At 39.6% G+C, this 14,628-nt stretch overlaps 1 protein-coding gene across 5 annotated transcripts in view; it reads left to right on the top strand.

Moving 5' to 3' along the window:
• Pigl (phosphatidylinositol glycan anchor biosynthesis class L) overlaps positions 1-14,628 on the top strand; it is a 116,487-nt gene that overhangs the window by 75,032 nt on the left and 26,827 nt on the right. For 4 of the 5 annotated variants that reach the window (XM_058572012.1, XM_046422085.2, XM_046422083.2 and 1 more), the window contains exons 4-6: positions 3,538-3,605; positions 6,493-6,524; positions 8,885-9,018. In XM_058572012.1, coding sequence (XP_058427995.1) covers positions 3,538-3,605; positions 6,493-6,524; positions 8,885-9,018 — 234 coding nt within the window. The remainder of the gene's footprint in view (positions 1-3,537; positions 3,606-6,492; positions 6,525-8,884; positions 9,019-14,628) is intronic. The other variant, XM_046422086.2, reaches the window with a different exon arrangement.

Here is a 14,628-nt window from a genome sequence, read left to right as displayed (position 1 = left end):
TGCCTGACCTATGTGAAGCACTGGGTTCAATCCTCAGTACCGCATAAAAATAAATAAAATAAAGGCATTGTGTCCATCTACAACTAAAAAATAATTTTAAAAAATAAAGAAGGAGAGAGAGTATAAGATGATATAGGATGAAGAAGAAACAAATACCTTGGAAAGTTTCAAAAATAACATGGTCTGGAGAAATAGCTCAGTACAGTAGTAGAGCATGTGCTTAATATATGTGAGGTCTTGGATTTGATCCCCAGCACCAAAAAAAAAAAAAGCAATTGTGCTGAATTCTACATGGCCCCAAATCCCCTAGCCAAGGGAATGGCCTCCAGCATTCCTCCCCATACCCATAATCCTCTCTCTATTCACTTGTTTTGGGGTACTAGGGATTGAACCCAGGGGTGCTTAACCACTGAGCAATATCCCCAGCCTTTTTTTTATATATTTTGTTTAGAGACAGGGTGTCTTGCTAAGTTACTTAGGGCCTCAATAAGCGCTGAGGCTGGCTTTGAACTCGCGATCCTCCTGAATCAGCCTCCAGAGCTGCTAGGATTAGAAGCATGCACTACCACGATTGGCTTTTCATTGGCTATTGAACCTAGGAGCTCATGCATGCTAAGCAAACACTCTACCACTGAACTATTCCCTCAGCCTTTTTGAAATTTTGAGTCAGGTTCTCACTAAGTTGCCCTGACTGGTCTCTAGGTTGCCATCCTCTTTAGCCTCCCAAGTAGCTGGGATTACAGGCAGAATTGTCAGAATTCCTTCTGATAACAATCTAGCTCCACCTGATGGTGACAGACTTAGAGTTAATACACTCTAGCACTGTCTGCTGTACGTTTTTAAAACGCTTTCATGTGACTTTGTTTTATCTGTACCTCCACCAATTTCACACATGAGGAAGTCAAGACATTCCAAGATGAAATAACTTTTAATACAGTTCTGTGATTTTTCCCAAGGAACTTTGCATAACTAGTATCAGAGATGATTAGACTTGAGTCTCCCCTGGTTGGGTTACATGGAAAAATCATGATCAGAACCGGAAATTAAACTTTTTTATTTTAATAAATTATTTTTTAGAACAATGCTAATGTTTTGTTGTTGTTGTTGTTGTTGTTGTTGTTTTATTTTTGTTTTTTACCATTCTGGAGGTTAAAATTCCCAAAATCAGTTTCACTGAGCTAGAGTTAATGTGTTGGATTACAACCCCATCCTCCATAGCATATCATGCCAATTTCTGCTTCTCTTAACATATGGTCTTCTCCTCTGACTTTGATTCTCTTCTATGTCCTTCTTATGAGGACCACTGATATTACATTTGGGCCCACCAACAAATCTAAGGTCATCTCCCCATTGCAAAATCCTTAACTTGAATTACATTTGCAAAGTTCCTTTTGCCACATGAGATAACATTTACAGGTTTCAGGGATTAGGACATATTTGAGGGGTGATTATTCAGCCTAGCAAGAAATCTTACTCCAGAGCACTCATTCACACCAAGTCCTCAGAGACTGATAACCATTCTAAAGATAACTTGTCTTTAACTGGGATCTGAGCTTTACATTAAAAGGTTAAGATTTTAAGGGCTGGGGCTGTAGCTCAGTGGTAGAGCACTTTCCTTGCACGTGTGAGGCACTGGGTTCCATCCTCAGCACCACATAAAAACAAACAAATGAATAAAGGTATTGTATCCATCTATAACTAAAAAATATTTTTTAAAAAGGAAGAAGACAAAAAATTTAAAAAGAAAAAAAATTTAGTTGTGGATGGATACAATACCTTTATTCATTTATTTGTTTTTATGTGGTGCTGAGGATCGAACCCAGCACCTCACACGTGCGAGGCAAACACTTTACCAATTGAGCTACAATCCCAGCCCTTTTTTCTTTTTTTAAAAGGTTAAAATTTGGGCTGGGATTGTGGCAGAGTGGTAGAGTGCTTGCCTCGCATGCATGGGGCACTGGGTTCAATCCTCAGCACCACATAAATAAATAAAATAAAGGTATTGTGTCCATCTACAACTGAAAAATTTAAAGAAAAAAAATGATTAAGATTTTAGAATGACAGTTCAGGGATTGGGCTGATGTTCGGGAGAGGTGGAAGTAGATGCTTCTAATAGGAATGCTCAGTTTTGATTGACCCACTCCAGGTAAACCCTTCCTATGCAGAGTAATTTTTTTTTCTTTTTTTTCTTTTTTTTTTTTTTAATTTTTTATTGTGGGTTGTTCAAAACATTACAAATTTCTTGACATATCATATTCCACACTTTGATTCAAGTGGGTTATGTATGCAGAGTAATTGATCCCAGGGAAACTGCAATAAGGGCCTGAGACAAAGGGAAGGAGAGATGGGCTCTATCAGAGAGCTTTACAGATTTCATGAAGAGGGTAGAACCCCTGGCAGAACCCTTCTCTCTGGTAGCAGGTAACCCTCTTGAGATCACTCTGAATTCACCTAATTCAGATTCATAATGTCCCAAAGAATAGATTCTGAATCTCAGGAGGGCCAATCAACATGTTTTATAATTAAAATAGAAAGACCTCCAGGCTCAATAGTATGTCCCTTATAATCCCAGCAATTTGGGAAGCTGAAGTAGGAAGATAATAAATTCAAGGCCAGCCTGGGCAATTTAACAAGACCCTATCTCAAAATAAAAAATTTTTAAAAGATTTGGAAATGTAGCTCAGTGATAAAGCACCCCTAGGTTCAATCCTAGTTCTAAAAATAAAAGCAAAGAAAAAAAAAAAAGAGCAAGAGTAAATCCCTTCTCAAACTATTCTATGTCCTGTTCCAAGTCCCTTCGTCTATGCTATGGCCATCTTTCCTTGGGAAGAGCCTGCCTCTTTCCATCACCTCCTAACCAATCATTCTATTTCTTAGTCCTGTTTTCTATATTTCTTTCATTATTCAGATTACTCTTTGGATTGTCTTATTAAAATATCATTTGGTCTTATTAATCCATCTGTGCTGAATTGAATTGTAAGAACCTAGACTGAACTTGGAGTTAATAAAGAGATGTTGACATAGCTATAAAAATGGAAACAGAGACAGTCTATGAAAAGAAAAGCCTTTTCCATGAACCCAACCCCAGAGTGGACATTGGCCCTCTTGAAGCTTTTGTACCTGCAGTATCGCACAAGGAAAAGAACCTAAATAAATCAGGCAACGTCTACCTGAACAAAGGTCATACAAGAGCCAGCCAGAAAAACTATATGCTCATAAATGACTAAGCAGAAAAGTAAAAAGATATTTCAAATCCAAGTTTCTGTCATGGTGAATTCTACTCTGCTGCACTGGCCAGGAGTACACGGTAAACAGTAAAACCCATAAAAATAGTCTCCATGGTATAATCAGCCAAACCAATAGTTACACATCATTGATATGCTTAGAAATCAGTTCAGCTATTCTCAGAATTTGAAAAATGCCAGCGTTCTTCTCTCTCCTTTACTTTCCAAGGGAATGGCAATAGCTACTTGGAAGCTGAGGCAGTAAAAGAAACATTCTGACAGTTTTGAGTGAAAACCCTGTCTGTCTCTACAGGTGGTGACTTTTGATGCAGGGGGAGTCAGTGGTCACAGCAATCACATTGCTCTGTACACAGCTGTGAGGTATGATTCACTGGGTAATGGAGGTGGGACAGGGTTTGTCCATTTGCTTAGGAATCTCAGTTGCTAAAGCACTTTATCCCTGGTTATCTGAGCTCTAGGAAATATACTACTGAATTATACCACCATCACTGGTTGTGTTGCTCACTATATCTCACTAAGTCCTCTTTATGAGAAATCTCTAATAAGTCTCAGTAGGAATGTTTACCTCCTAAAGAAGTGAATTTTTTAAAATCTCCTGGATACTGCAAATGGGATAATTGATTTTATTTCTCTCTTTACTTCAACCAGAGAAAACTTCAGGGCCAATTTTGCAACCTCTGAACCACATGAACAGGACTTCAAGGAATGAGTCCTGTGAGTCAGGTGCCCCCAGCTTCATCTTCTTCCTCTCACTTCTTTATTTCTTTCTTTATTTATTTAGGTGTAGATGGACACAACACAATGCCTTTATTTTTTATGTGGTACTGAGGATCAAACCCGGGTCCCGCCCATGCTAGGCGAGTGCTCTACTGCTGAGCCACAATCCCTGCCCACTCTCACTTATTTTGGCATCTTTCGTTACAGATTTTGCTACTATCTCTAGTCTTTCTTTGTAAAAGGAGAATATCCACATCTGATAGTAAATCTCATTTGTCCTTCAAAGCTACCCTATTTTACTGATATTTGTCTTCATTTATCCTATAAAACCAAAATGGAACCTCAAAGATACAGAGTGACTTAGGATCATGCAAACACAGACCATGGTAAAGTGCTTCTGCTAGGATCCAGATCAGCAGAGTGGTGGTCTTGTCTTAGATACTGAAGAAGGAAAAGGACAACCAGAAATCAAAGAGTTGTTTTATAACCTTCTTCTATAGGTGTTCAATATTCTCAGTCTGGAGCAGTGAAATATTTGAACTTGGAAATGACCTCACAGTCATTAAGTCCAACTGTTTCATTTGACCGAGGCAATGAAGCGGTATGCCCAATGCTACAAGTCAACAATGGCAGAGACAGAACCAAAATCCAGGAATCCTGGTTCTCCACTCAGTCTTCTGGCGGAAACATGTCAAAACAAATCTACATTAGGACCCTCAAGCTTTTCCTTAAATCATACATCACGTAGCGGAAGATGCCAGAAATTTTTGTTCATATATTCTTTGCAGACAGCTCTCCCTGATTCTTTGGAATCAAGGGATTCTAAGGAATCAGGGGAGGCCAGACCGTTCTCCCTCCTGTAAAGACTATTCTCTTCCTGTCCCACCCAGAGGCCACAACTATAAAAATGTGTTGTTCATTGCATTAGGTCCATTCAGATTCAGGAGAGACCCATCCCCCCATTATAGCCAGAGATGCAATTTTTTTAAAGATACATGGAAAAATAGGCAACCCAGAAATGGTCTTTCTAACCATGTAATTACCCTGAACCTTGGGCTTCCAAGACTGGTATTCATGCAAGCTGCTTGGAAACTGGAATAATGTCTCCATTCACACTCCAGGTGCACACTGAGCCTTGTGACTTCTCACCAAGTATACAGATTGTACCAGAGAGAGGATCAGATTAGGTCTCCTGCAAACAAACCAAGAGCACTTTAGCAGTCAGGGTTGCCTGGGCACTTGAGGTTGACTTGACTGGTTCTAACCCTGGTATAGTCACCACTGAAGTGGGGAAAGCAGGGAAGGCTTCATTCCAGACAGAGAACCCAGAGGGACAACTTTCTGCTGACAGAAATTCCCAGGACCATTTTCCTTAAGTGGCTGGAGTACTGCAGGCTCTCAACACTAGTGCAGGTCTTCTCCCTGCAATAGTGGAAGTCACTGTGCTTCAGATAAAACAATTTATGGACACACCCACCATCTTTGAAAACTGTTTTCTCCATAGTCACCTGCCTGCTAAATTCACCAGATCCATTTTAGTGTGTTCACTTGTCTGGGCCTTTCTGTGACATTTGGCTCCTCCTGTCACTCATCAAAATGCTGCTTTGACTTACCTGGCACTAGCTGGTCTTCCCTTCTCTCTGACCTTTCTGGCTACCTCTCAGTCTCTTTCTGGCTTCCCTCCCACCTGAGGCCCCTCCTTGTCCCTGTCCCTATGGCTGTAAGAGCCACAAGTGCAATTCCCAGGTTGTGTACACTTCAGTCTCACCTCTTCCCTTGGATATCCCCGAGCTCTGTCCGGGATGCCGAGCAAATCACCTCCTTCTCAGGATCCCAGGGCCTTTTTCAGGTTTTTCTACTGCTTAAGGTGGATTTGCTTTGACATGTTTCTGCCAGAAGACTGAGTGGAGAACCAGGATTCCTGGATTCTGGTTCTATCTCTGCCAGGGAGTCAGTTCCATAGGCTTTTCAACTGTCTCTCAAGTCAGATACTAATAAGTGTGTATGTGTGTTGAATCAGAAAATTACTCACTCTCTCCTCTGTTCCTAAGCTTTCAATACAACAAAACAGAAAACAATTTGGAAATTACTGCTGTTGGTTCATCCTGTCCCTTCTGGGGATAGGGGAGGTCAGAAAAGAGAAAGGAAATATTAGGAAAGAAATGTCAATGAATATTTTAAATATTTAATGTATTTTAAAATATTCTCCTACTATACTCAGGTCACAATTACAAGAGAAAAATTTTGAAGAATCTGAGGTAATCACTTTCATCTCAGGCAAAGCTTGACAGGGTCATATAGACCCGCCTCTGGATTAGTTGTCCTTGGGTGAGGTGCCCATCCTGGTCCCTTCAACTGTAGCCAGAGGTATGGAATCCCAGAAATTTGATGATTTATGCAAAAGAAACCACCTGGGAACCTATGTAAGGGGACCATGGGCCCTGTCACCCTTCCTCAGAAGTCCCTTCACGTTAGTACAAAGGACTATGCGATTCTCACCTTCTCTCACGCTTGTCCTTTCCTCTTCCAGGGCCCTGCACTCCGAAGGGAAGTTCCCTAAAGGTAAGACCTGTTCCTATTGCAGAAAGTCACTAGAAGCTATCCTTCCAGGAGATTTACCAGAGGGAAATTTGCAAATACTGTCAGCCAAATTCCTCAAGTTCCATATCCATGTATTTAACAACCATATATCAAAATTACTTGGGGTTGAGGGGATGCTGTCTGTACTGAATATAAGTGTAACAACTATTTACATAGCATTTACATTGTACTAGGTATTATAAGGTGAGATGTTTTAAAGTATACAGGGAAGACATGCATAGATTTTATGCAAATAGTCTTGTCATTTTCTTTTCTCTCTCTTTTTTGTAGCAGGGATTGAACCCAGGGGACTTAACCACTGAGCCACATCCCCAGATATTTTTTATTTTTTACTTTGAGACAGGGTCTCACTAAGTTGCTTAGGGCCTTGCTAAGTTGCAAAAGTTGGCTTTGAACTTGCGATCCTCCTGCCCCAGCCTCCCAAGTCACCGGGATTACAGTTGTGTGCACCATGCCCAGCTACTCTGTCATTTTCTATGAGAGACTAGAGCATCATGGTATCTGTGCGGGTCCTAGAGCAAATTTCCCTGAAGTTGAGAGACGATTGTACACAGAGGCTGCTCTCAGCAGAGCAGAGGCATACTTCCTGACTCAGATCTCTCAGGTTGTATCATTGGCAAGTGCCCTGTCAGCAGATTCTGGATGTGCAGAAAGACCATGTTTGTCTCCTCACCTGTCTAGTTTTCTCATAGGGTAGGTCTTTTCCACTTCTGGTATTCTGCAATCTGTTTATCCAAACTCAAATTCTAGCTCCCATTAATTAACCAAGATGTAAGTGCCTGACAGGTGCCTGATAGAATAAACTGCTTGAAAGAGAAACTCTTCCTAGCCCACAGGAAGGTATTTGACCCCATTTGATCATTTCCACATGACACTCCTGTTTAACCTTCTGAGTCAGTTTCAGGTTTGTCCTGCCTCACAGGAGAATATGAAAATTGAATCAATGAGGCTGGGCGTGGTGTTGCACTCCTAATCCCTGGCTCAGGAGGCTGAGGAAGAAGGATTGCATGTTTGAAGCCAGCCTTAGCAACTTAGTGAGGCTGTAAGCAACTTGGTAAGACCCTGTCTCAAAATAAAAAGTAAAAAGGTCTAGGGATGGGCTGGGGCTGTAGCTCAGTGGCAGAGTGCTTTCCTAGCATGTGTAAGGCACTGGTTCCATCCTCAGCACCACATAAAAAAATAAATTAATAAACAAAGATATTGTGTGTCCATCTGCAACTAAAAAATGTTTAAAAAAAAAAAAGGTCTAGGGATGTAGTTCAGTGGTTGAGTGGCCTTGGGTTCAATCCCTGGTACCAAAAAAAAAAAAAAATTGAATCAATGAGACATAAGTAGCATGTGCCCTTTCCAGATGGCTTTACTTAGCTTACCAAACTGTGAAGTCTTTGGAACATGACTATAATTCATTTTATTTTTATATCAATCCTGCGAGAAGGGCAGGTCCCACACTGGCTATACAGAGCCAATGCAGCCAGGTGCAGTGGTGCACACCTATAATTCCAGCCACCTAGGAGGCTGAGACAAGAGGATCACAAGTTCAAGGCCAGCCTCAGCAACTTAGATCCTGTCTCAAAACAAAATAAAAAGAGCTGGCATGGAACTCAGTGAAAGAGCATCCCTGTGTCCAATTCCCAGTACCCTCCCCCTCCCCCCCCCCCACAAAAGCCAGATTCAGGGCTGGAGCTGTAGCTCAGTAGTAGAGCACCTGCCTTGCACATATGAGGCACTGGGTTCCATCCTCAACACCACATAAAAATAAATAAATAAATATATTCTGTCCATCTACAACTCAAAAAATATTTAAAAGAAAAAAAAAAAAAAGCCAGATTCAGTGGCATCTTAGTCCCAGCTACTTGGGAGCCTAAGGCTGGAAGACACTTGAGACCAGAAGATCAAAAGCAGGCTGGGAAGGGAAGGAGAGAGGGAGGAAGACTGAGATTCAGAGCAGTTAAGGGGCTTTCCCAAGTTCTTGAGCAGTTAGTTTTGGATCAGTTCTTGAGCAACAGAGCTAGAAATATGTCTCTAGCTCCCCAGTATAGAAATTCCTGTTTCCCTCGGCCTTGAGGTAGCCAGATCCGGATCTCTAGCTGCCCATCTCTTCTCAATAAGGCACAGAGTGAGGTAGAGGGTAGCCAGCCAGGTCTCCTGTGGCCCTTTCACTCTTCCTCTCTGCAGGAATAATGGGCAAAGAGCAGCTTTGGTGCTGTGAAGACACCTGGCAACTCCAGCCCTGCCCTAAGCCATAGAGGTGGTGGGAGTTTTCGGGGGGAAAATCTGGGAGCAACAAGGCTCTTTACTTTTCCCCATCCCCTCCCCACCAGGGTGTTCTGTGCTCACACTTCAGTCTGTGAATGTGCTGCGCAAGTATCTCTTCCTCCTGGACCTGCTCTGGTCTCTGCTGCATACTCAGGACATCCTCTTCATGCTCACCAGCGAAGAAGTGGCACAGGCAAAGGTGAGGATTACAAATTCCTGGACACCTTAGTCAGATCTGGGCCAGGCCTCTTGGCTTCTCAAAATTCTGCTCTGCAGAGGCAATTCCCATAGTCCTTTCACAGCGGCTTAGCATCTCCCCCTGAGTTTTACTACTAAGCCAGCTAGACCCTGGCAGGCAGAAATTTTCAATGACTTTGAACTTTTTTCCTGATTACAATAAAACAACAAAGAACCTAAATTACATATACTCCTTATAGAGAATCAAGAAAATAAAAGTAAGAAATAAAAATTATCCACAGTCCCACCACTCAGAAGTAATCATCATTAACATGTTGGGCTACATGCTACTATTATATAATGGGATCACACTTTGTTTACTGTTTAAAATCTGCTTTCTTGGGCTGGGGATGTGGCTCAAGTGGTAGCGCGCTCGCCTGGCCTGCGTGCGGCCCGGGTTCGATCCTCAGCACCACATACAAACAAAGATGTTGTGTCCGCCGAAAACTAAAAAAATAAAATAAATATTAAAAAAAATAAATAAAATCTGCTTTCTTTAACAAAATATTATGAATATTTTCTCCTAAGTCACTAAGTGTTCCAACTATAATGCCTGCCTATAATTCGTTTGTATGGATATACCATAAATATGTCATGAATTCCTGATCATTAGATATTTCAGATTTTCCAGTTTTCCAGTGCTCCTAGCTTGAGTCTAAAAGGAATTCAGACCTGCCAGGATCCTCTGTAAAGAGCCAGTGGGGCAGACAGCCGAAAGCCCATTTGCGAACTGAGGAAGAACCAGACCCACCCATGCCCTCCTAGTGAAAGTTTAGCTGTCAGTGGGGCAGGTGATTGTCAGAATCATTAGAGATGAGGAGATGAGACGAGCTCCAATTTGTCTCCAGGTGCAATCTGTAGAAGACTTAAGTCCACCTCAGAGACACAGGTAGCCTTATTTTCTCAATAAGCATTTATTCCTACTAAAAGGCACTTTGCTAGATGCTTAGAATGTATGTTGAGCAGAAATATTAATCCTCTCTTGTTGCTTTAATAGTTCATTAATTTTTTTCGTTATTATTTCTGTCCTCTATTCATGTTTTATTCTGTTTTTTTTTTTTTTTTGAAAGGTTAGGCTTCTTTTTATTTTCAGTCTTTAAAAAAAACTATACTTTAGGGCTGGGGTTGTAGCTCAGTAGTAGAGTGCTTGCCTCACCACGTGAGGCCCTGGGTTCCACCCTCAGCACCACATAAAAACAAATAAATAAAAATATTGTGTCCATCTACAACTAAAAAAATTTTTTTAAAAAACCGTACATTAATACTATTAATTTCCTTTAATGTAATCCTTTAAGTTTCCATTGTGAGTTTCTTTTCAATCCATGAGGTTTCAGGGATGTATGTTAGAGTTTGCAGATGTTTTTCAACCTTTATTATTTGCAGTTCCATTTTTGCCTACTTACAAAAATTTATCTGTAACTCAAAAATCAATTCTAGTGTGATCTCAAATAATACAAGCATATAGCCCAACATGTTAACAATGATTACTTCTGAATGGTGGGATTATGGGCAATTTTTATTTCTTATTTTTTGCTTTTGTGAGCACTGACATAGTCATTTAAAAAGCAGTGAAAAATTTGAGCCACACATGCATGTTTCCAGGAAGATTGAGGCAAAACTACCTTGTTTCAGTCTCATACTACAGAAAAAGTATCCTTTTAGTGATGTATTTAATGCCACATTTTCTTATTTTATGATTTTTGTTGATTTTACTGTTTAAAATGACTGAAGTAGCCAGGCGCAGTGGTGCACACTCAGGAGGATCACAACTTCCAAGGCCAGCTGGGCAACTTAGCAAAACCCTATCTCTAAGGGCTGGGGATGTAGCTCAGGTTTTTTTTTTTTTTTTAAGTCTGAAATACAAGGCTGAAGCTGTCTAGTGTCCTTAAACAAAAGAGGCTATGATAGGCCTTATGGAAAAAATAGATATATTAGATAAGCTTCATCACACACATGAGTTCTAGTGCAATTGGCACTAGTTCAATGTAAATCAATCAGCAAAGTGTATATTAAATAATTTCTCTTTAAACAGGAACACACATAAAACAATGTTATATATTGATGTGTTAATGAAAATGTGACCAGAGACTCTCAGGAATGAGCAGTAGTCCAGTATTCACTAATTCAGTGTTCTAGTGACTTGATAGAATGGCCACAAATAATGAGAATATTCCTTTGTTGTTGATTTTTTAATGTAACTGTTTTGTGATCAATGAGTTTTGTGATCAATTATTTTATGCTTTTATCAAAGCATAAAATAAGAAAATGTGGCATTAAATACATCACTAGAAGGATAATTTTTCTGTAGTGTGAAACCTGAAACAAAGGTAGTTTTGCCTCAATCTCCCTGACTCACAGCTTCAAGTTTGGGTCCCTAGTCTAGCAGAACCCACAATGCTCCCAATCTTCCTGGGCCTTCAGTCAGTGAGCCCTCCACTTCAACCACTCATACTTGTTTATATTTTGTAGGTTCATGATACTGTTGGTTTTAGTTTTGACCCATCTGCATCTTTTTTTTAATCCTCTTTGTATTTTTCTACCATGACTACAATATGGAACAGGAAGCATAAATTTGTCGCATCTTGACCAAGTAAGAACAGCCAAAGTATTTTGAGAATAAGAAAATTAAAAAGCCAGGCACAGTGTCACGTGCCTGTAATCCTAGCAACCTGAAGACCAAGGGCAGAAGGATCGCAAATTCGAGGTCAACCTTAGGAATTTACTGAGACCCTGTATCAAAATTAAAAAACAAAAAGGGCGGGGGGGGGCTGGGGATGTGGCTCAAGCGGTAACATGGTAGCGCGTTCCCCTGGCATGGGTGCAGCCCGGGTTCGATCCTCAGCACCACATACAAACAAAGATGTTGTCTCTGCGGAAAACTAAAATGTAAATAAAATATTTTTTTAAAAAAAGGGTTGGGGGTTTAGCTCAGAGGTAGAACACCCTGACTTCAATCCCCAGTGAAGGAAAGAAAAAGAGAGGGAAGGAGAAAGAAAGAAAAGGGAGAAGGGGGAAGAGAGGGAGAAAAGAAGGGGAGGAGTGGAAAAGAAAGAACAAGTAACTTATTTGAACTTATTTGCTAGCAAAGTGGAAAAGATCATTACTGAAGCTTTAAATGAAATGGGTTTATAAATTGTTACAGCCTTTTAAGGAAACAAAAGTAATGAATGTCAGAAGGGGTTTCAGAAATTGTTCTTACCTTTGCATGTTTTTGATACATTAAGCAAAAACCAACAGGTTACAGAACAGATTTATAGAGTATCTAGATGGTGGAATTTAATGTGAATTTTATCTTTTTCTTTTAAAATATAACTAATTATACTATTTATAGAAACTCTCGTCCAATAATTTATACTTTTAGAATTTTATCCTAAGGAAATGAACAAAGATGTGTCCAGGAACTTATATGCAATGTTATCATTAGTATAATTTTTAAAAACATTTTTTTAGTTGTACATGGACACAATACCTTTATTTTATTTATTCATTTTTATGTGGTGCTGAGGATCGAACCCAGTACCTCACATGTGCTAGGCAAGCATTCTACCACTGAGCTATAACCACAGCTTTCATTAGTATAATTTTTAAATATTTATTTTTTTTAGTTGTAGTTAGACACAATACCTTTATTTTATTTATTTATATGTGGTGCTGAGGATCGAACCCAAGGCCTTGCACATGCTAGGCGAGCACTCTACCGCTGAACCACAACCCCAGCTCCTCACAGTATAATTTAGAGTAGCTAAAATAGGAACAATATTCAGCAGGTGAATGAAATAGTAAGCCAGCCTTATTTTGAAGAATATTTAGTGAAAATGCTCCGAAAGCAGAAACACAAAACTTTATACCCAATTTTGATTTTTATGGGGCTATTCCTTCTAACTTTTGAGCAAAAACAATAATTTAAAAAATACACTTGGTAGCTGGGCACGGTGGTGCATGCCTGTAATCCCAGCAGCTCAGGAGGCTGAGGCAAGAGGATCATGAGTTCAAAGCCAGGCACTAAGCAACTCAGTAAGACCCTGTCTCTAAATAAAATACAAAATAGGGCTTAGGATGTGGCTCAGTGGTCAGGGACCCCTGAGTTCAATTCCCAGTGCCCAAAAAAATAAAAATAAAAAATACAGTTGTTAAAATACAATGAATAATTTTTTATTATTTTTTTTAGTGGTCAATGGACTTTTACTTTATATGCAGTGCTAAAGATTGAACCCAGTGCCTCACACATGCCAGGCAAGTGCTCTATCACTGAGCCACAACCCCAGCCCCGACAATGAATAATTTTTGTAAGTGCCCATCTTATTGAAGGAATGTTAAAAGTCATTGAAAGATTTAAGCACTTGGGCACTATACTGTGGGAAACCCTTTTAACTTAGAATCTGTTCCAAGCTGACAGATCAAGTATGGTTTGGACTACAAAGGTCATCCTTTCTCCCAGTGTTTTTTTTTTTTTTTTTTTTTGAGAGAGAGAGAGATTTTTTTTTTAAATATTTTTATTTTTCAGTTATCGGTAGACACAGCATCCCTATTTTATTTTATGAGGATCAAACCCAGCACCCTGCGCATGCCAGGCGAGCGTGTTACCGCCTGAGCCACATCCCCAGCCCTCTCCCAGTGTTTTTGTAAACATTTTGATTCTCAGCACCACATGTAAATAAAATAAAGGTCCATTGACAACCAAAAAAAATATTTTTTTAAATAAATAGATCAACATTTTATTTTTATTATGGTTTTCAAAATATTAACATTATTCTCTTGAGTTCATGTATCCTTTTTGTTTTCTTTTTTTTAATTTTTTTTTTTTTTTAGGTGGACACAATATCTTTATTTTACATTTATGTGGTGCTGAGAATTGAACCCAGTGCCTCATGCATGCTAGGCGAGTGCGCTACCACTTGAGCCACATCCCCAGCCCCTCCTTTTTGTTTTCTGATAATAAATTTCACTTATAATTTTCATTGTGTTTGCTGTGGAAAAAATACTATGTAACATTTTTCCTAGATTGTATAGTGAGATAGTTCTATTCCGATTCCCTTTACCATCCAAATCATGATTATCACAAGTAAGTTTACAGCTCTAAAACCACATATATTCTGACAATAAATATTTACATTTACATTAAGGTTTACATAAAGGTTTGCAATAATATTAACTTAGTTAAGTTATGGTACTTAGAGAACAATAGCAATTTTTTATATATATGTCCTACATAGTTAAACCAGTTACCATGATCTGTTTAAAAATGGAACTGTACTAGGTCCAAATAACAAGAAAATATACATTTCCTCTGTTAGGTGGGAAGACTAACCCATACCTGTGTACCTTCCCTTTTTTTTTCCCAATAGTGATTATGTCTTCCAGTTTACCTAATTCAGAGAAGTCTGGGCATAGCATTCTAGCCTGCTTCCCCTCGGACACCTCTGTTTGTGTTGTATAGGTAAGGTAGCAGAGCAAAATGAGGCTCTAGAGTCCATCAGATGGCTCTGGGTTTGAATCTCGGCTCTGCTACCTACTAGCTATTTGAGATTAATGAGTGTCCTCATCTATTTACTGGGGGAAAAAAGCAATAATA

The sequence above is a fragment of the Marmota monax genome, unplaced genomic scaffold, assembly GCF_021218885.2.
Source record: "Marmota monax isolate L192 unplaced genomic scaffold, Marmota_monax_Labrador192_F-V1.1 WCK01_AAM20220418_F8-fsc00311, whole genome shotgun sequence".
Taxonomy (NCBI): Eukaryota; Metazoa; Chordata; class Mammalia; order Rodentia; family Sciuridae; genus Marmota; species Marmota monax.
This window is presented reverse-complemented; position numbering and strand designations above follow the sequence as displayed.